Source organism: Notechis scutatus, chromosome 6, assembly GCF_049901735.1.
Source record: "Notechis scutatus isolate UNSWTSFEM ecotype Mainland chromosome 6, rNotScu1.2, whole genome shotgun sequence".
Taxonomy (NCBI): Eukaryota; Metazoa; Chordata; class Lepidosauria; order Squamata; family Elapidae; genus Notechis; species Notechis scutatus.
Window position 1 is genome coordinate 67,565,156 of NC_142014.1, and position 21,648 is coordinate 67,586,803.

At 39.0% G+C, this 21,648-nt stretch overlaps 1 protein-coding gene across 11 annotated transcripts in view; it reads left to right on the forward strand.

Moving 5' to 3' along the window:
- Positions 1-21,648, forward strand: part of CACNA1C (calcium voltage-gated channel subunit alpha1 C) — a 446,749-nt gene that overhangs the window by 357,947 nt on the left and 67,154 nt on the right. For all 11 annotated transcript variants that reach the window (XM_087968599.1, XM_087968607.1, XM_087968602.1 and 8 more), the window contains 7 exons: positions 2,334-2,421; positions 5,143-5,250; positions 7,479-7,531; positions 7,640-7,786; positions 8,149-8,350; positions 9,297-9,455; positions 10,999-11,109. In XM_087968599.1, the coding sequence (XP_087824725.1) occupies positions 2,334-2,421; positions 5,143-5,250; positions 7,479-7,531; positions 7,640-7,786; positions 8,149-8,350; positions 9,297-9,455; positions 10,999-11,109 (868 nt within the window). The remainder of the gene's footprint in view (positions 1-2,333; positions 2,422-5,142; positions 5,251-7,478; positions 7,532-7,639; positions 7,787-8,148; positions 8,351-9,296; positions 9,456-10,998; positions 11,110-21,648) is intronic.

Consider the following 21,648-nt stretch of genomic DNA (forward strand, 5'->3'; position numbering starts at 1 on the left):
AGGAGGAAGAACTTAAAGCATCATAGGGTTTGAGAACAGATTTGAAGAAAACAGAAGCAGTGTTGTATTGGTGTTCAATATAACACATTAACATCAAGCGCACACAGCAATGGGGAAAAGCACTGAGTAATTTAAAATAGGAGAATTTTGTATGGCTGAGATTGATATAAAGTTGAGAATTGTTTATAAGCAGGACAATATCAGGACGTTGGTGTGATAGGATAAGAAATGTAAGATCAAGTTATGGAAAAGTTTGAAGGCTAGAATAAATCAGTATGGGAATTTAAAGAGGGTATTACTTGATCATAATGTTGAGAGAAGTTAATTATTTGGTCAGCAGAGTGCCAGGCATATATTAGGGAACTAAAAAAGAAAAAGATGATGTCACATGTTTTGCCAAGGAGGCAGAAAGCATATGAAAGTATGGGCAAGGAAGAAAAAAAGAATATCAGCGAACTATGACACATGGATTCCTAATTAAGAGCAGACAGTATGGTTTATAGTGAAATCCAAAACTTCAGTAAAGACACATAATTAATCTGATTCATAAAGCTAGTACAACTTTTTTTTTTAAGTTCACACAGTCTGAAAACTGTCAGGCTGCTGTGGTAAATAGCAGAAAGAAAGAAGAGTTCAGCCTCTTACAAAGAATACACCGCTCCCAAAGCCCGCTTCTTCAGCACATTAATCTAGCCCTTCCAGTGGCTTTGAGCTTCTTTGCAGTTGGCCAGGAAGTTCTGCCTGTGCTGGGATTTGGGTTTAACAGAGGCAAATTGTATGTTGAAAAAATCTTTCAGAAATCAAATAACTGTAGAGTTGGTCTTTTCTGAATTAGTAATTTGGTGAAATGCTTCTGAGAGCCCTTGTCTGGCATCCTTTTTCTAATTACTCTTTACCTGCTGTGCATTTGGCAGATTGCCTTGTCATTCTTCCCTCTTGGTCATACACAGCTTAATACACCTGTCCCTAAGAGCTCCCTCCCCTTTAGAGTCTTAGATGCAGCATCTAAACTATAATAGATAATATATTACAACAACAACAACTAGTACTACTACTACTACTACTACTACTACTAATAATAATAATAATAATAATAATAATAAGCCTGAAAAAGTGGTCAAAAATGACCATGCAAAACTGCTATGGAACTTCTGAACAGACTGACAAAGTTTTGGAACACAATACCCCAGATATCACGATTGTGGAGAAGAAAAAAGTATGGATCGTCGACATTGCCATACCTGGTGACAGCAGAATCAACAAGAAACAACTTGAAAAAATCACCAGATATCAGGACTTGAAAATCAAACTGCAGAGACTCTGGCATAAACCAGTGCAGGTGGTTCCAGTGGTACTCAGCACACTGGGTGTTGTGCCTAAAGACCTAGGCAAGCACTTAAAAACAATTGGCACTGACAAAATCACCATTGGTCAGCTGCAGAAGGCCACCTTACTGGGTTCTGCTCACATAATCCGCCGATACATCACGCAGTCCCAAACGCTTGGGAATGGTTTCTAGTATTTAGAACCCAGCATAGTTGTTTTTTGTTAATAATAATAATAATAATAATAATAATAATAATAATAATAATAATAATAATAATAATAGGATGAAATTAATTCCTACAATAACACCAGTGGAACTGCAAAAAAACTGCACTACTCAGAACATCATATATTTTAAGAAGATACTTGGTTGATACCTAGGACGCTAGCAGCAACCCATATCAACCATTAGTACCAGTCACTGGTGTTTGTGATGCATTTTTTAATGTTCAGTTGACTAAGTTTCATGTTTAATGAATAAAAGAGATAATAATAGTAATAATAACAACAGCATGTAGTAGAAAGACTCTATGAACAGAATTCATGTATATATTTAGAATAATATTTTTAACTTTTAAAACAAAAACCTCAAAACCTAACGTGGGCATGCAGTGGTAAAAAGAATAAAATCTCTGCTGACAGGCCAATAAACATTTTATTTTTAAGGTATTACAATAAAATTACATATAAATTATTAAGTTGAAGACGTTCTAAATAAGTGCAATGTTTTCCTATGAAAAGATTAAATATACTTTTAACTAATGTAAAGATGCTTTATATTGCAGTTTTAAGTAACTCCATAGAAACATTCCAAGGAAAGATATACGACACTTTTACAAATCTTCTTCCATATGTCTTGTACATTTTATTTGAAAGCATATGAATTAGTAAACATACTATAATATTGGCTTTCTGTGCTCAATCATGTCTATTTCACTATATAATTTTCAGCTCATAGATAATGCCTAGAATGGTGGTAAATCCTGATCTTCAATGTTCTTCTCTAGGTCCAGCGCAATCAATGTAGTGAAGATATTACGTGTTTTGAGAGTCCTCAGACCACTGCGGGCAATCAACAGAGCGAAGGGTTTAAAGGTAGAAAACTGTTACCAGTCCATGAAAGATGAAATGCTCTCTTGCTTTATGCTACTTCTCTGAATGAATCAGCTTGGGGTCTTTTCTAGTGCTAGGCAAGGAATATAAAGGCAGTGATTCAGTCCATCTGCTTTGTTCGGATAGGCAGGATTCCTTGTTAACAGCAGGTGATTTTTTTTTTCTGTCTTCAAGGTAATAAGAGCCCAAAAGTGTACAATTCTATTTATCTTCCTATATATAAATGTCATTCATGTTTATGGCAAAAAATAGTCTGCCCCTTTTTTTTTCTGGGATAATATTGGATTGGAGCCAATATGAATTGCTTATGAATTGGTATTAAATTATTTGACTTGCAAATGCTCTGGGGCAGGAAATTTCTCTTTGATGCAGTGATCCATATTCGTATTTATTTATCAAATTTCTACACCACCCATTTCATTTAAATGAACTGGTGACTCTTAGGTGTTGCTTGTAAATTGTTTGTAAAATGTGAAAGGCAATTCTGAGCAAAGTACAGCATAGGCCTGGCTATGCTACCTGAGGGTACAGATTTTCTCTAATACTGTCCCATTCAAAAATCTTTATGGGCTCCAGGACAGCTTAAGGGTGGCCATTTGTTATCTAAACAAAGGCAACATGTTCATTTAAGTTCTAGGTCCTCTTCTCCCCAAAATCACTACCTTAGGAGGTACTGCTGTTTAGCTTTTTCACCATGGATACAAATGATAAAAAGCTGATAAAGTTTTTAGAAAGTGGGCAGTTTTATCTATTGTGAGACATTTATGACGAAATGATGCTCTTACTCTTTTCTGCTTCCCAAAACAGTCTAAATAGCCTGTGGATTTTTGCCTTCTCAGTGGTACTGCACAGGTGTATAAGATGGCTCAGTGACAACAATAATAGTACTTAAACCAGTGGTTCCCAAAGTGGACGGTACTGCCCCCTGGGGGCAGTGGGATGACTTAGGGGGCACTAAGAGGCAAGGGGGGCGGCAGGGGGGCGCTAAGAGGCTTGCCTATCACCTTGCCTGCCGCCCCTTTCTTCTGCCGCCCTCCAGCCTGCACGCTTTGGCTGAATGCGGGCCACCGCTGTGAGAATAATGTGAATCAAGCCTCGCGAGAGTGGATCTTCTACCCATGGAGCTTACATGGCGGTGGCCCACACTCAGCTAAAACACTCAGAGGGGTGGCTGGCAGAGGGCCGATGCAGGTGGCATAAGCCTCATGCTTCCTGGTTGCCTCCCGCATTCCCTCTCAGCAGCTGCGACCTGCAAGGCCCAGCAGCTGACAAGATGCGGGCTAGCAGGGAGAGTAGCGACAGGTCTGCCCTGACTGGTGAGCCAGTCAGGGTGGGCTGGTTCATCTTTCCTGCAGCTCACTTCTCCCGCAGCTCCTGCAGTGGGCGAGGCTACAGCCTCGCTTGAAGTTCCCAGCCCTTTCCCCAAAAGAGGGAGAGGTGGAAGTCCCACCTGCGGCCCCTTTGTTGGAGCCAGAAGGCTTGCCTGCCGGCTTTTCTGGGCAACGTGAGACCAGGCGTGAATGGACAATTGCTCCTGGGACTCTGGGAAACTCGTCATGAGCAATACTGCCTGATGACTACCTTGTTGGAAGTGTGTGTGTGTGTGTTTCAGGTAGGTCTCCTAGCTTAGGAGGAGAGAATGAAGGAGGAAGGGAAGGGAGAGAGAAAGAGAAAGAGGGAGAAAGAGAAAGTAAGAGAAAGAGAGAGAGGAAGAGACAAGAAAGTGAGGAAAGAAAAGGGAAAAAAAGAAAAAGGGAGAGAGAAAGGAAGAGAAAGGAAGAAAAGGGATAGACAAAGAAAGCAGGGGGATAGAAAGTGAGAAAGAAAGAAAGAAAGAAAGAAAGAAAGAAAGAAAGAAAGAAAGAGAAAAAGAAAGAGAGAAAGAAAGAAAGAAAGAAAGAAAAGAAAGAGGGAGGAGAAAGTGAATGGGATATATGGAGGGAGGGAGGGAGAGAAAGAGAGAGGGAAAGAGAGAGAGTAGGAAGAGATAAGAAAGAAAAGAAAAAAAGGGAAAGAAAAATGAGGAAGAAAAAAGGAAGAAAAGGGGTAAACAAAGAAAGAGGGGGTGGAAGGAAGGGACAGAAAGAAAAAGAAAGAATGAAAGAAAGAAAGAGATGGAGGAGAAAGTGAATGAGATATCTAGTCCAACCACCTGCTCCAGCAGGGTTAGAAGGGAGCGTGTGTGTGTGTGTGTGTGTGTGCGCGCGCACGCGTATCTCTGTGTGTGTGTGTGTGCGCGCATATCTGTGTGTGTGTGCGCGCGCGCGCGCATGGCTGTCAAAACTCCCAAAACAGGTCAAGTAGCTCTGGGGAAGTCAGCCATAAATTAGAACACTTGCTAAGCAACCGGCCATGAAGCGAGGACGACTTGTATTTGGTTTGCCAGGCACATGGCCACCTGGCCATGACCACCCAGTCACATGACCACCAAACCACGCCTACCCGATCACATGACCACCAAGCCATGCCCATACAGCAAGCCACACCCACCCAGTCACGTGACCACCAAGCCACACCTGCAAATTAGGCCATGCCCACAGAACTGGTTGTTAAGAAATTTGAATCCCACCCCTGGGTGGGGGGCAATGAGGATGAGTTTGTAGCACTAAGGGGGCGGTGGACTGAAAAAGTTTGGGAACCACTGACTTAAACGACTCAAAAGTGAAAAATTCAACTTGTTTTATTTCTGATTTTTATTTGCAGCATGTGGTTCAATGCGTATTTGTAGCTATACGAACCATAGGGAATATTGTGATCGTGACCACTTTGTTGCAGTTCATGTTTGCCTGCATTGGAGTTCAGTTGTTCAAGGTAAATGTCATGGGATCTCTTCCTCGCTTATTCATTGAAGGTCAAAAGCATGACAATCCAATAGAACTGTTTGGAAGAGTTTGGGAGAAGACAAAAAGAAAAACTGCCTTGGGGTGGGGGGGCTCTACCTTTTTTCTAGAATGATCATCACAAAAGATTAAAGTAACCGACTTGTTTAATTTGAGAGAGCTACTGGGCACTTTAGTTCATAATGTACTCTCAGGGAGTAACTAAGGGTGTTCAACTTTTGAACTAATATGTTCAATGTCACTGTAATTCTCTGCAAAAGTAGCCCCAAATACTACTTGAATGTGATCTGGGGCCTTGTGCCACATTTGATGATAATTTGAGGGAAGATTTTATGTTTGCAGCTGGATGGATGTGGGAACTTCTCTGAATTTTGTTGAATAGTGAAGACAAGGAGAATCAACCCAGCTGTTCTCTCAGTGCATTCAGTGCACACATGAATGAACTTTTCCTGAAGCTAGGGATAAATCCAGAAGCTGGAAAGCCCACCATATGGATCTCATCAACCTACAAAGTTAATCATGTGTACACACAGGGTAGATATTAATATTGTGGCTGTTATTGAAAGTAATTGGAATATGGATTTGAAAAAAAGTGGAAGCTTTTGCTAGCAATGAGCTGCCTTCACTGTATTTTCTATCTGAAAACTACTTTTGCAGTATCAGCAATAATGGTACAGGCAAAGTATGAAAACTCAGAACATTTCAGTTAGCTTCATAGGATCTTAGATTAAGAATTCTTCATTTCATTATATGAATAATAATTCATATAATAATAGTATATAGTGTTAGAGTGTACTCCAGTGTTCTGAGTACACTAAACATTTTCCCTAACATAGAGAATTGCTATGATTTTTCTGTTTCTTTCAAAATCCTCTTTGTTTAATAATATATCATTTTATACCAAGTCAATGATATTGTCCTTTCGCATGCAATATATCACTATATGATTCTTACCCTTTTATCCTTTTTATGCTTACTGTAATCACAATTACAGATAGTCCTTGTAACCGGTCACTTAGTGATCATTCGAAGTTACAGTACCACTGCAAAAAGTGACTTATGACCTGTTTTCACACTTAACGACCATTGCAGCATCTCAGTGATCACATGATCAAAATTCAGGCACATGGCAACTGGCATGTATTTATGATAGCTGCACTGTCTGGGGTCATGTGATCACCATTTGTAACATTCCCAGCCTCCAACAAGCAGTCAATGGGAGGGAAGCCAGATTCATTTAACAACCGTGTGATTCACTTAACAACTCCAGTGATTTGCTTAACAACTGTGGCAAAAAAGTCATAAAATGGGGCACAACTCACTTAACAACTGTCATAATTAGCAATGGAAATCTGAGGGTCAATTGTGGTTGTAAGTCGAGGACATACAGGATACATTTTTCCCATTTGGACTAAGGAAAGTTACACAAAGTACATGAAAAGAGTTAGAATTTATAAGCTAAAGAAATTAAGCATATAAAATATGAGCAAAGAAAAATGAACTAAATTTAATTTACATCAAAATCATTGATGTATCTGCATCTTTTCCACACTCTTTTATCATTGCAAATGTTGTGTTTTGTTATGTAAGCTTTTCATCTTCTTGTTTTTGAGAAACATATCAGCTCCTTCAAATCACAGGTTTCTTAAACTTTCCCTTCCCTCTCAACCTATTCCCTTTCCCTCATACCCATTCTGATAAAGGGAAAATCTTCAGTATATTTATGTAATGCACATGGCAAATCTAGTTGACATTTTGGTGGATTTGCATAGTTGAAATAAATTGGAAAATGGCTGGAAACATTATTTTGTTGATGACTAATCTTTCTTTGATTCAGACGTCTGCTAAAATCATATAAACATTAAAAATAACTTTTTAATAGAAGGAATTCTGAGTTACAAAATAACCGTATGATAAAATACTTATTCCTACCCCAGTTTGACTCTTAACTCTGTTGCATGTGTGTTGCCTTGAATGAAATTTTATAGCTAAAGTTCAGAAGTACAATTTTTGGCAACATAGACTATGATCCATACAGAATGCAGTAAGGCTGCCCATATCATTCAAGCTGATAAAACTTTAAACAGCAATAGATGAAGAGAGGAGAAAGCACATTTTTTCTTCATGAGGCAGTAATGAAAGCATAACTCTGTGTTCTGCTCTATAATTAAATTATTCTTCTCTTTCATCCTCCTCCAGGGCAAACTGTACAGCTGCACTGATAGCTCCAAGCAAACAGAAGCAGAATGCAAGTGAGTTCATGATTGTTTGTCTGACCTCTCTTCCATGTCAACCACTGTCAAGGAATTTTCTTTTGTGTCTATTTCCCCCAATCCCCCTTAATTTCCTTTTCCTCATAGGGGCAATTTTATCACTTACAAGGATGGAGAAGTGGCTCAACCAATAATTCAGGCCCGAAACTGGGAGAATAGCAAATTCGATTTTGACAATGTCCTAACAGCTATGATGGCCCTTTTCACTGTTTCAACCTTTGAAGGATGGCCAGAGTGAGTATATAAGACATTATTTCTTTATATTTTATGGATGCAAAATAGTTTGCCTTTTTCAGCATTTAAATGGACATGTTTAACTTGGCTTGTCAATCAATATTTCCATGTGTTATTATGTGCTAACTTACTACCTGTTTCAAAAGTTCTTTAAAAAATAATGTTTCATTTCATTTTACTGTCTCATTTCTGACATTGTCACAAGACTGAATATCTGGAAACCTGGAAACTTTCAAATGGCACATTCAGAGGCTGTTTTCTTGTGCTTTCATGCTCAAAAAGGATCTTTAAAAATAGGCCTGCCAATTAGGTTGTCTGAAAGTATTAATTTCTATTTCCTTTTTGTTTTGTTTTGTTTCCAGACTGCTATATCGATCTATCGATTCCCATATGGAAGATGTGGGGCCCATCTATAACCACAGGGTGGAGATCTCAATTTTCTTCATTATTTATATCATCATCATTGCTTTCTTCATGATGAACATCTTTGTTGGTTTCGTCATCGTCACATTTCAAGAGCAAGGAGAACAGGAATATAAGAACTGTGAGCTTGACAAGAACCAGGTAATTCCATTATGTGGCTCTTAAAATCCTGCAAGATACAATTCAAATATCCAACTAAATATTTATTATTAGAATGCAAGGTAAGAGTGGTACTACCCTGCTACAAATCTTAAGGAATTGTGGTAGACCTGCTGACTGCTGAAAAACATTACCCACCCATACACTATTAAAATATTTCATTATCTTCATAGAAAAATAAAAGAAAGATATAGGGTGACGCATGATAAAACAAGCATCACAATGCAAGCTCCTCCCCTGTTATATGTGCATTGTGCCATTGCTTGTATAATAATGTAAATTTCATCACTGAAATAAAACTGTCAGATTCCGTAGAGACCTCTTGGAAGATAGCAAGTCCTTGTTCCTGTGGCAATGATATATTTTAGAGTCTTCATGTCATATTTTGATAAATATTAACAGACCAGTACCGCTGAGAACCGTGGTTTATTCAAAGTAAATAATTGCAATATTGCAATATTAAAGGTTATTAGATTTCATAAGATTTTAAGACTGCAACTTCTAGAATTTCTAGTCATCATAGATCATACTAGATGGAATTCTCAAAATTACATGAACTTTCCTGAGGTACAATTGCTCTGACCAGCTGTTTCTCACAAAATGGTCTATACTACACAAAATTTTGGGCCCAAAACAATGTGCTGGTCATTAAGGCACCCCAAGACTTACCATTAGAAAATGATTTCTCCTAAAGCAAGGGTCTTCAAACTTGGCAAGTTTAAGGCTTGTGGACTTCAACTCCCAGAATTCTCGAGCTAACATCACTGAAGGAGGAATTTTGGGGGTTGAAGTCCACAAGTCTTAAAGCTGTCAAGTTTGAAGACCCCTGTCCTAAAGCTAGAATGTTTATAATAAATATTTCTGACCAAGCTAAACAATCATATACTTGTAGAATTTATTTTTCTAACCTGCTGCTTTCTCTTAATAGCGTCAATGTGTAGAATATGCCCTGAAAGCCCGTCCCCTGCGAAGATATATCCCCAAAAACCAGTACCAATATAAAGTATGGTATGTGGTGAACTCCACCTATTTTGAATACCTGATGTTCGTCCTCATCTTGCTGAACACCATCTGCCTGGCCATGCAGGTAGGTGGGAAGTTAGAAAATACTAGGCTGTGCAAAGCTTCAGAAATAATTTGGCAAAGATACTTCAAATAAATCTTTAAAACAGATGTATCTTCACCTGGCTAACTACTGCGGCTGCCATATTATCTCAGGAAATGGCATTGCTTGCTTTAAACACTGGAATGACAAGTCCAATGTCTTTATCCCATGCATTCTGAGACACTTTTTTGGAATAGAATTCAATGCAGGATACAGCCCAAGAAAGTCTTACAATATCATAGTTAATATTGAATTCTCTACAATATTCATGATCTAGAAATTGCACAGTTCCTGTGGTTTCTTTCATTATCAAGGGAAAAGAAGTACATTATTAAAACCAAGAAGAATTTTGTGAGAGAGCTAAAATTATCTGAAAATATTAATTTGTCCCATTCAGCAAAAGCAGATTAAATTGTATCAACTGCATCCCTTTTTTAAAGCAAGTGTATTTCCTAAGTACAAAATACAGAAACAATAAAAATGTTAAATTATTTTTTAATTTAAATTGTGCATACATACACACACACACATACACACACATAAGTTTTTTACAATAATTGTAAAGTGAGTCATTATGTTGTAATCATGGTGTCATTAAGAAAATCTTGTTGTTAAATGAATCCAGCATATCCAGTAGCTATTTTTTGCCATTTTTCAGCCAGAAAATAGCAAAAAAAAAAATTACAAATTGCAGTAACATGACCACAGAATGTTGCAACCAATGGTAAATGCAAGCTGGTTGCCAAAAGCCTGAAAAGTAATCATGTGATGGGGGAAGCAGCAGTCATAACTTTGAGGATGGGTCACAAGTATAACACAGATACGCCTCTATATATGACTGTAATGGAGCCTGTTCATTACAGTCATACGTCGTGATACTCATAAAATGGATTGGTCACATAACCCAACTTGTTTTTATGTTTTTGTTGCATTCGTTAAACAATCCAGGTGGTCGTAAAGTGAATGCTATAGCTCTTAATAAGCAAACTAATAGTTTGCTATGTATGCATTTTGCTAAAACACGGAAGAAAAACCATCATATAATGCAGTCATGTGACCACAGCACACTGCAAATGGCCATAAATGTGGCCATATTGCCGAGTGCCCAAAGTTTGGACACATGACTGTGAAGGACGTCTAAACTGTTGCAACCACAGACCTGGGTTGAAAGTCCCATTTTGGTGGGTCTGCCATAATTCTGAACAGGTGCTAAGTGGCCAAATCACAAGTCAAACACTCTGAGGACATGGCCTTTCTTTTTTGATTATTTAGATATAGGATAAAATCACATTATCATATTTCAACTGGATAGCCCATGATATTGTGTTAAAAAAAACGTGTTCTCCATATCACAGCTGTTTTTGAAATGAAATAGATTTTTAATGCTTAATTCATTAAATTATAAAGAAATCAGAAGGAATTAGAAGTGGAACAGAAGATGGGAAAGAGAACTGATAAAAGGAGAAAACAATCCACTTTTCACAGTGCAAATTGGAATAATTAGTTCTTGGGGATTTGTTTTCAGCACTATGGTCAAAGTATCCTCTTCAAACAAGCAATGAACATCCTCAACATGCTGTTCACTGGCCTTTTCACCGTTGAGATGGTTCTGAAGTTAATCGCCTTCAAACCCAAGGTATGTTGTCGATCAAAGTTTCTCTCTGTGCATCTAGGGGGTCAAAAAGCAGACTGGAGGAGTTAAAAAAGGTAATAAAGTCAGCTTTATCTCCTATACTCCTCCACAATCTAAAGGAAATGGTCTTCAGCAGTTGCTGTCCGGACTGGAATCTCATTCTGTGCTTGGAATAGCCTTCCATTTTTAAATTGAGTATACAGGCAGAATCATGCCTTTTAAAAAATACAGCATTTCTCTGATTCGTCAGAATATATCAGCTGTAAAATGTCATGCACCCCAATGGACACCTATAGGAACATGAGAATTGCCTCAGCTCCAACTTGTAACTACTAATTTGAGGGCATAACTAGGATATTTGCTCCTGGTGCTGAAAAATGCTCTCTTGAACACACTCTATTCAACTCCTTTTGAAAAGCAAAGTTAAAAAAAAACCTGTTGTGGTGTAAGCTGAGCACCAAAGAGACAAGAGTTAGGAATTTGGAACAAGAAGGCTTGTACGATTCAAAAAAGAGGGTTGAAATAAAAAGATAAAAAGTAACAGCTGTGTTGGGATGATGGAGAAGGAAAAAGTGGCAGCTTCTTCCACAAAGAAAAGGCAGGAAGCAAGGAGAAAGTTTGCATCAAGTATTAAGCTTACTGATGAAGTTGGAAAGGGAAAGGGAAACGGGGTTTTCTATTTATTCAGCAATGCTGGGTGTCCAGGCTGCACCAGAGAAGGCTGGGGGCGGAAGGAATTACCCTGCTTGCCCGACAGTAGTGTCCAGTGGAGTTGGGTGCCTGAAGAAAAAGCAATAATATCCTCCACTTAGCCATTAGTAATAAGGCATTGAGAAGGTAAATTGGTACAGCACCTTAGCCTCCAGGGTCACTTTGGCTTTGTACAATGCTAGGAGCATTTACTCAAAGCCCAGCAGAGATGAAGTGCCCCCGCCCTACATTTCTAAATTTGTCCCCCAAATGCCCCCAATTGGAAGCTGCAACTGAGTCAGTAAGGAAAATGGTCTTGCTTTGTCTATTCCCTGTAATCCTCCAGAACACAGAGGAAACAAAGCAATATAGAATAGCTGAGTAGGAGAGAAATGTTCCTTCCAACAATTTCATCACAAAACTCCTAGAAGTACATATTCATCTGGAACCAGTACCTAGCCTTAAAAAACACTGTGGAAATCGTTTTGTGAATTGCAGCCACAGTAATGCCCCATAGTCCACATGCATCTATGAGCCCAAAAGATTGAAAAGCAGCCCCTAATATACAGGATGTACCAAAAAAAGTCAGGCCCCATGGGCAATTGGTTATATTCATCACATTAAATGTTTGAATTGGTTGCCATTTTCTTGTAAACACTTCCATAGTCATTTAACACATGATAAATATTATAACATTTTCCTCTGGAAAAAAAGTAATATTCTGATTGTCTTGGGAACCTGACTATTGATACACCCTGTATATCTTTCATTGCTTTTAATTCATAATGAGATAGACTTTGAGGCAGAAGGCTATTATAAAAAGAGTTTATAAATTCACCCAGTTTAAATGGTGGTCTTCTAATAATGGTAGCACAAGTGGTCCTCATTTAGTGACCACAACTTGGACCAGCAACCAGGTCATTAAGTGAAGTGATCACGAACTGAAATTATGACTTATGACTTATTATCTTTCTCCAGCTTTCCTTACTTTATAGACCTGCAATGGTTATAAATGTGGGGACTGGTCACAAAATTCCTTTTTCATCTCTGCCATAATAACTGCAAGCAGTCACTAAATGAGGCAGTTGCTAAACAAGGACTACATATAATGAAATTTGGCACGTATGTTCCTCTTGGCTTCTAGGGGCTCACTAAGAAAGGATTTTTCAAAATGACCATCAGAGCATTAGTATTTCGTGTATTATTATTAACACGCTCTGATGATAAGGAGTTCTACTCTCCCTCCCCACATGAAAAAAAATATGTTCCCAATGCAAAACACAGGCAGAGGAGAGGAGTTCCAGTTTCAGTTTTTCTTTACAGCACCAAGCAGCTTTAGTACAGAACAGTTGACCTAAGTCACGCCCAGGCTCTTTGCTGTCTCCTTCTTGCTCACACAACAAATACTGCTTCAGTTTCCAAACAGACCTGAACTTTCTCACACACTGACAGGACACTAGCCAGATGAATACCGATGGATGCTGGTAGGCAGTTTTCAGCAGTTTTGGAAAAGACAGAATTCAGTTTAAATATAAAAACTATTGAAAATTAAACTCCCATTGTAACATCCATATACCAGGGTATAGTATATTCATATCTAGAATACTATGTGCAGCTCTGTTCATCATTTAAAAAATACAATACAATTGGGAAAAGTGCAGCAAAAGACAAGCAGAATTATCCGGAAGTTTGAAAACCTAACCTTCAAGCAAAATCAGAACATTTGGAACAGTCTAATATGGAAAAATGGTAACTGAAGAGAGACACGATTAAAATGTACAAAATTGTGGATGACATGGAGAACAGGAAAGAAAGAATTTATCTTCCTTTCTGAAAACACTCGGAGAAATCTCAGTCCATGAAACTAGCTGCAGAGATTTAGAATGAAGGAAAGCATTTCTTCACACAGCATACAAGTAACCTATGGAATTCTTGTGAGAAGACATTGTGACAGCTACTAACTTGGATGGCTTTAAAAGTGGACTTGATAAATGGATGGAGAGCAAGTTCCGCAAGGGCAATTTGCTCAAAGTTGGAGCCAGGATGTCTCCAGATATCACTTGCAGGAAACGGTGACAGGAATGGGATACTGTCTCCATCTGCTTAGAAACGCAAAGAGCAGAGGGTGGTATGCTGCTGGTTCGGCCCGGTTCAGCCTAACCAGTAATAAAAAAAAGCCTACAATCAGCTGAGAGGAGGGAAAAAATACTCAGACAATCAGCTGAGAGGAAAAAGAAGAGAAAAGTGCAGGATCGGCCCTCCCACCCACCCCTGTGCTTTTCTCTTCTTTATTCTCTCAGCTGATTGGTGCTGCAGGCCTCAGCTGGTGTGGGGAAAGCTACGCATCAGCGTTAGGCAAAGTACGCCCACCAAGCCACGCCCACTGAACCGGTGGTAAAACAAATTGAATCCTACCACTAGCAAAGGGCTACCTGTTTGGCCACAATGAAACAAAAATGCTGGACCTTGGCTTCATCTAGGAAATCCATTCTTATATTCTTAGGTTTGATCTTATATCCTTAGGTCTGTTCAGTATTTTCTACAAAGCAAAGCTGCTCTTTTTAGCAATTTTGTCCAATGGCAGTAAGAGTAAAGTGATGCACATTAGATCAACAAATATTCTAAGTACATCATCTGAATTGTGACTTAACATGAACTAGAACTTGAAGATTTTATGGTGGATGGCTCAATATAAATATCAGTGGTAACTATGAAAAGGGTAAATTTCTTGCTGACTGTTGCTCATTGCCATGGTCATATTACACTTATTTTGCAAGATGTGTATGAGTTACCAACAGTTTTCCAAGTGCAATTCAAAATACTACTGTTGACCTATAAAAGGTCTATACAGACTCATCTTCTAGAAAAGATAGTGTTGGCTCTCCAGTTTTGTGAGGGAAGGGAAGAGTTGAGGCCGAAACAACTGCAGTTCTAGAAACTTGAGTAGGCCCTCCAGCAATAGTTTTCTAGAGGGATTTGATTGTTTGCCAGCAATATATTTTGATATTGTGTAAATTGTGATTGGTACTTACTTGGTTTGATTTCTATGAATATTATATATCATACTATATTGTTTGTGGGTTAGTGAGCAGATTATTACTGTGGATTTTCATTATACTATACATTTTTGTTGATGTAAGCTGCCAGGAATGTAGATGCACTAGGTGGTGTACAAATTCAATAAATAAATAAAAATAATTTTACTCATTTGTATAAAGATGCCATTACCAATTCCATTACACAGGTGACATAAATTGATGCAAATAACATCATTTGTGTTGCTGTGGATGAGATACTCAGGGAGTTGGACTAGAAGACCTCCAAGATCCCTTTCAATTCTATTATTCTATATTCTTCAATTTAACCAGCAGTTGGCAATAATAGATCTGCCCACACTCAAGTGGTTTTGTTGCATTATATAGGTAAGTTCTAAATAGTTGAAAATCACTACAGGTAGTTGTTGATTTGCAACCACAGTTGAGCCCAAATTTTCTGTTGTTAGCTGACACAGTTGTTAAGTGAATTTTGCCCCATTTTATGCCCTATCTTGCCACAGTTATTAAGTGAATCACTGCAGTTATCAAGTTAGTAACACAGATATAAAGTGAATCTGGCTTCCCCATGAGTCTGGGAGAGTGTGATCGTCATAAACCAGTTGCGAAGCATCCAAATTTTGATCACGTAACCATGGGGATGCTGCAACAGTTGTAAGTTTGAAACCTGGTCATAAGTCACTTTTTCCAGTGTTGTTGTAACTTTGAACGGTCACTAAATGAATTGTTATTAAGTCGAGGGCTACCCAGATTTAGTTATTCCTTGCCAAACTAGGTATCAATACCATTATATATAGGAAAACACTATACAGGTAGTCCTCGACTTACAACCACAGTTGAGCCCAACATTTCTGTTGTGAAGTGAGACATTTGTGTAGTGAGTTTTGCCCCAGTTTGTGATCTTTCTTCCAACAGTTGTTAAGTGAATCACTGCAGAGGTTAAGTTAGTAACATGGCTATAATGTGAATCTGGCTTCCCCATTGACTTTGCTTGTCAGAAGGTTGCAAAAGCTGACCACATGACCTTAGGACACTGCAAATGTCATAAATATGATGAGCCAGTTGCCAGGCATCCAAATTTTAATAATGTGACCATGGAGATGCTGCAATGGTAATAATTGTGAAAAACAAGCAAGTCCCTTTTTTCACTGCCGTAACTTTTGAATGGTCACTAAATGAACGGTTGTAAGTTAATGACTACTGCAATTCCTTCCCATTTGGTTATAGTTTATTGGGTGCTTACCATTCCAATAAATGAATTTTTATCTGTGATTTTATTAAACAAGAACTCCCATTGTCACCACATGAAGCTTCCATTTCAAGAAGAGAATTTAGCTTTTGAAAGGTCAAGAGAGGATTGAAAAAATTAAACTCTTCTCCCACTTCCCACAATAGAAATGGTAACCAAAAAAAAGGGCAAGCAAGTTTCAGGCATGTAAGATCCATCTTATGTTTAATTAGAAGATTTGCACCTCTTTCCTGAAATACACAATTTGAATTAAAGAATTCTGAGCCCAGAAATGTATTTTGAAAAACAGAATTGAGCTGAGGATTCTTTCTCTCTCTCTCTCTCTCTCACACACACACACACACAAACACACGCTCCTACCTTACTCTCAGGTAGCCTAAAACCTCATTCTCTTTTAATTAGCAGTATAATTATGGAAATAAGAAAGAAGCAAAGAATATTATTCTATTATTGCCATAATTAGATAATTGAAAGTTAAAAATTCTTGCCCATATACTAAAAATACCTTAGGAATTACCTACTAATTCCAACTTATATTAAAACCATTCTGACATGCAAATATAATTGTGATCTTTTTCATTCAGTATACTATACATTCAGAGAAAGGCTAGCAGTTCTGAATATTTGAAAACAACACTGCCATTGTTAATGAATAGATAGTGTGTCTACATGCCATATCCTATTCTCTCTGTTTAGAAGTTTAGTTTGCTTACCGGGTATTAAAGGTGTCAGTTGGATCAGACCATAGCATAAAACCACGGCATCTCCAACTGTATCATTGCAGATCAAAGGGCATCACAGGGTATCACATCTACAGTTCCAGCTATTTTACAAGTCTCTGATAGGCAACAGTACTGAAATACGTTCCTTGTAAATAAACTAGAGGAAGCTAAATTCCTGCTGAGGAAGCATCCATTGGACTCAGTGGATCATTGAGAAAAGAAGAAGGTTCAGCATCTACCAGGACAAGTTCAGCACTGCCTACAATGGTTTGTTTTTTGAGCTCATGGAGTGTTTTCACTACCTGTTTTTTCAAAATCCAATTTAAAAATTGGCTTCTTTAGTCCAAACTATTCAACTGTCTACAAATAGTAATATTTTACTGAGGTCACTTTCAAAAAGGAAAGCATGAAAAGTGACTGTATCCTCACGTCTACAACTATCTCACAAGGGTAGGTGGTCCTCAGAGAGTTTTAAGAGAGTTACATCTTGTTAAAATTTGCAGCAGAAATTCAGATCCAGAAAGCGCACACAGATGACAGATTCAGCATTATAAGCATCATTAACTTCTTTATACAGTATATATAATATTTGAAGTAAAGTTTACAATAGATTCTTCCAACGTGTAGGGCAATAGATTCTTCCAACGTGTAGGGCAAATCCATACTTGAGAATCACAGAAGTACTATTTGAAGCCAATCATCTGCTTTCATCAGGCTTTAATTTTTGGATCCCAAGGCACTTTCTAATGCAGCATTTGGGTCTACTCTATTTCTATTCTATTTCTATTCTGTTCGTTGTTCGGTTCTATAGTAGTGAGTCAAACTGATCTCCGGTAAGTTTAGCTTGCCATTCACCCATATCTGTGATGCAGAGAGACCGTGAAGCAGGATAGGTTTCTTTCCTTTTTCTCACTCTTTGATAATCTGCATCCACATAACCAATCCTGCTTCCCATGACAGTCTCATTATTCTGCATTGCCCACAAGGTTAGCAAAGCAGAAAATGAAGGTAAACAGCAGGATTCTTTCATAGATGCACAGTGACAGTGTTGAAGCCTACCAAAATCTCACCCTTAGAAGATTCCAGCACAAAAAACTTCATGGCTATGAAAACAAAGGTACCCACTCTTTTATAATGCGCTTCTTTTAGAATATAGAAAATAACATTTATTAATTGCTTTGTTCATTCTAATGGTCAGTTTAAAAGGCATTATTTATATTTATTTGAGCTCATTATCACTGCTATAAAATATCCAGCTGAGACCCTGAAAATAGGTCATTACACAGAGAAAGTGAAAAAACTAAATTAAATGTCATAAAAAGAAGTAAACAAAACAGAAATCATATATAAACAATTATATATTATATATAATACACACACACACACATATACATATACATATACATATACATATATACATACATACATACATACATACATACATACATACATGGTATTCAGCTTTGTTCGGGTATTTTCCCACGTCATTATAGTTGTGCTTTTAAAGTTGTAGCAACGTTTCGGCAGAATCTCATCTGCCATCATCAGGCTTCTGTATTGTGTTCGTCTGTGAGTCAGACTTTTACAGCTGTTTCAGTTTTAAATTTGGGGCTAGCCTACTGCTGTGCCAGAATGGTTTTTTTCTTCATCCTGATTGGTTGGGAGTCTTGGTCTGTGTTTATTGGTCTTGGAGTTTGCTGTGTTCTGCTTGATTGGTATTTCTAATATCTTCTGTTTTGTGGCTTTTTTTTGTCTTGATTGGCTGGCAACATTTTGTTCCTGTATTGGAGGCTTTTAGTGCAGCTTGGCTCCGAGTAAATGGACGGCTATCATTTGTTAGGAAGCTAGGTTTCATCTGGGTGCCTGGTTGGGGTGTGTTTGAGCTGGAGGTATCAGGGGGGATCTGTTTGTGCCCAGGTGTTTGCCTGGCTTGTAGTGTGGAGATTTTTTTGTTTGTGAGTGCAGGCTTCCAAATAATTGACAGTCTGGTAGAATCATCTCTTCTATTCATGCTTTCAGGTCTTTTTTCAATCTCTATGGCTTCTCTGATAATTCTGTGGCTGGGGTTTTCTATAGTGGCTAGGGTTTTGGTGCCATTGAAGTTGATGCTATGACCTGTGGCTTTCATGTGTTGGACTAGTGAGGAAGTGTGTTCCAGCTTTTATACTGCATTTTTATGTTCATCCAGGCGGGTACTTATTTTTCTGTTGGTCTGTCCAATGTATATGGCAGGGCATGGTACACAGGGGACTTCATATATGCCTTGGTTTTCCAGGTCAATTTTATCTTTGGGGTTTCTAAGGATGGCGGCTATTTTTCTGTCTGTTTTGAAGGCAGTCTTGATGTGGTGTCTGTGTAGTATCTTACTGATTTTGTCTGTAGTGCCTCTTATGTAGGGCAGGACAGCTGTTCCATAGGTCTGTTCATCTTCTAGGTCTCCATTATGTCTCAGTGTGTTTTTGTGGATCAAACCGGTGATTTTGCTTTTGTGGAAGCCGTTGGCTTTAGTCAGGGTGCATAGTTCAGTCTTTATGTGTGTCTTGTCTGCCAGGTGTTTGGTTCTGGCGATTAGTGTTTTGGCCACGGAGTTTATCTGTGCTGGGTGGTGGTGAGATTGGGCGTTGAGGTAGTGGTTGGAGTGTGTTTTCTTCTGCTATATGGTGTGTTTTCTTCTAATATATGGTTTTCTAAACCTAAACAATTTCCTAACACACCTAAACAGCACACACCCCAAAATCAAGTTCACCATGGAAACGGAAACTAACAAACAACTACCATTCCTAGATGTACTAATCTACAAAAAACCAGATGGCACACTAGGACACACCATAGATTCTTCAGGAAACACATGAAGGACCTTTTGTCAAGCCCTCAGAACAGTCACATCTTTCCCCAGTTTTACATGCAGGCACAGCCAGCAATAGGAACAAGAACTAGAAAAAGATATATTCCATGAATTCCAATGGACCTCTTTCATAGGATTTGCAAAATCCCAATAACAATTTGTACAAGGATAGATGTATTTTTCTGTTCATTTTCACGAGATTTGTATATCCAAAGCTGGACCTTTATCAGAACTTGCTCTCACTTTGCTACAAATGTATCAAAGAGGAGAACAAAACCTTGAGTGAGTTCTGAGAGTACTCCAGCTTCCCAATGTAAGTATAAATAAGTATAAGTACTTATACACAGGACATGAGATTGACTTTAAAAATACCAGAACTATCGCCAAAACCGAACACTTCAACAACAGAATAATCAGAGAAGCCATAGAGATAGAAAAACGCCCACACAGCATGAATAAAAGAGATGACACCTCCCGCTTACCAGCCATTTGGAAACCCGCCCTCATGAACAGACAGTACCTAACATGATGAATGACACCAGACCCACACCCACGAGGGCCACACAAGATGCCACCACCACACTTCCACGTAAAAAGCAGACTCACACCCACACAGAAGATGAGACACGACCACAGACCAGAAGCCGCACTGCAGCTGCATCACTACCCACTTCAACCCCCTGAGCCATACATGAAGCGAACTGACCCCCACCATGAAGATGCAGCACGACCACAAACTCGAAGCCAAACAGCAAGATCACAGCTCACCAGCTCAAATCCCCCAGTAACTAAGACCAACCTGAGCACAACCAAGCCCCCACCTGAACAGAACACACCTCCAGCCAATCAGAACATGGCCAACCTCCCAACCAATCAGAACACAGCCAAACCCCAACCAATGAGAACACACCCCCACCCAATCAGAACACAGCCAAGCCCCCAACCAATCAAGTCACACCCCCACTAGCAGTTAAAAGGAAGAAGCAGCTGCAAGCTCACATCACTCTGAGAAGCACAGAGCTGAAGACAGAAGCCTGAAGATGATGAATGAGACTTCATCGAAACGTTGCCTAGATACTTCCAATCTTACGCGGGAAAACCCGAATAACCAAAGATCCACATACAAATACCCACGAGAACCTCAGAAAACAAGTATAAGTAAGTATATATACTTCCCAGTATAAGCCAAGTGGCTTGTATATTCACAGCTAGATTACTATGAGAACTCACTCCTGCTCTGTCAGGAAAAGCTTTCTGTTCACCTGTGTAGGCAGAGCAGAAACATGATCTAACAGCAATCCAGATATGTATACAACATTAGACGCTGATGCATTGATTTTGGGGGTTCACAGCCCTATAATGTTTAAGAACCCCTGTGCTACAGATCTGGGTGCAACTTGTAGGTCTTTCTGGATGCTCAGCTTCTGCCTGAGGAGCAAGTGGCAGCTGTGGTAAGGGAAGGTCGTTGCATAGGCTCAGGTTGAACTGTGACCTAGGCCAAGAGGCCCTCCTCATAGTCATCCATGCCTCATGTTTGGGCTACTACTATGTGATGTTTATCTGTCCTTGGAAGTCACCAAGAAGCTACAACTGGTCCAGAATACAGTGCCCCTGTGCCTGTTGTGTGAGCCTCACACAATACAATTCAAGATACTGTAAATCCCTACAATGACATAAAATCTAGATATTTGAAGGACCCCATGCCTTCTCGAGTAACTGACAGTTCTTTGCAGTGGGGTCAGCCTGCTCTGAGACCCATCAGTTAAAGGGGCCCAGAAAGGAGGCTTTCTTTGCCATAATCCATGCCCTTTGGGTCACCAGTTCAGCAGTTTGAATCCCTAGTGCCACGTAACGGAGTGAGCTCCCGTTACTTGTCCCCGCTTCTGCCAACCTAGCAGTTTGAAAGCACGTAAAAAATGCAAGTAGAAAAATAGGGACCACCTTTGGTGGAAAGGTAACAGCATTCTGTGCATCTGTGGCATT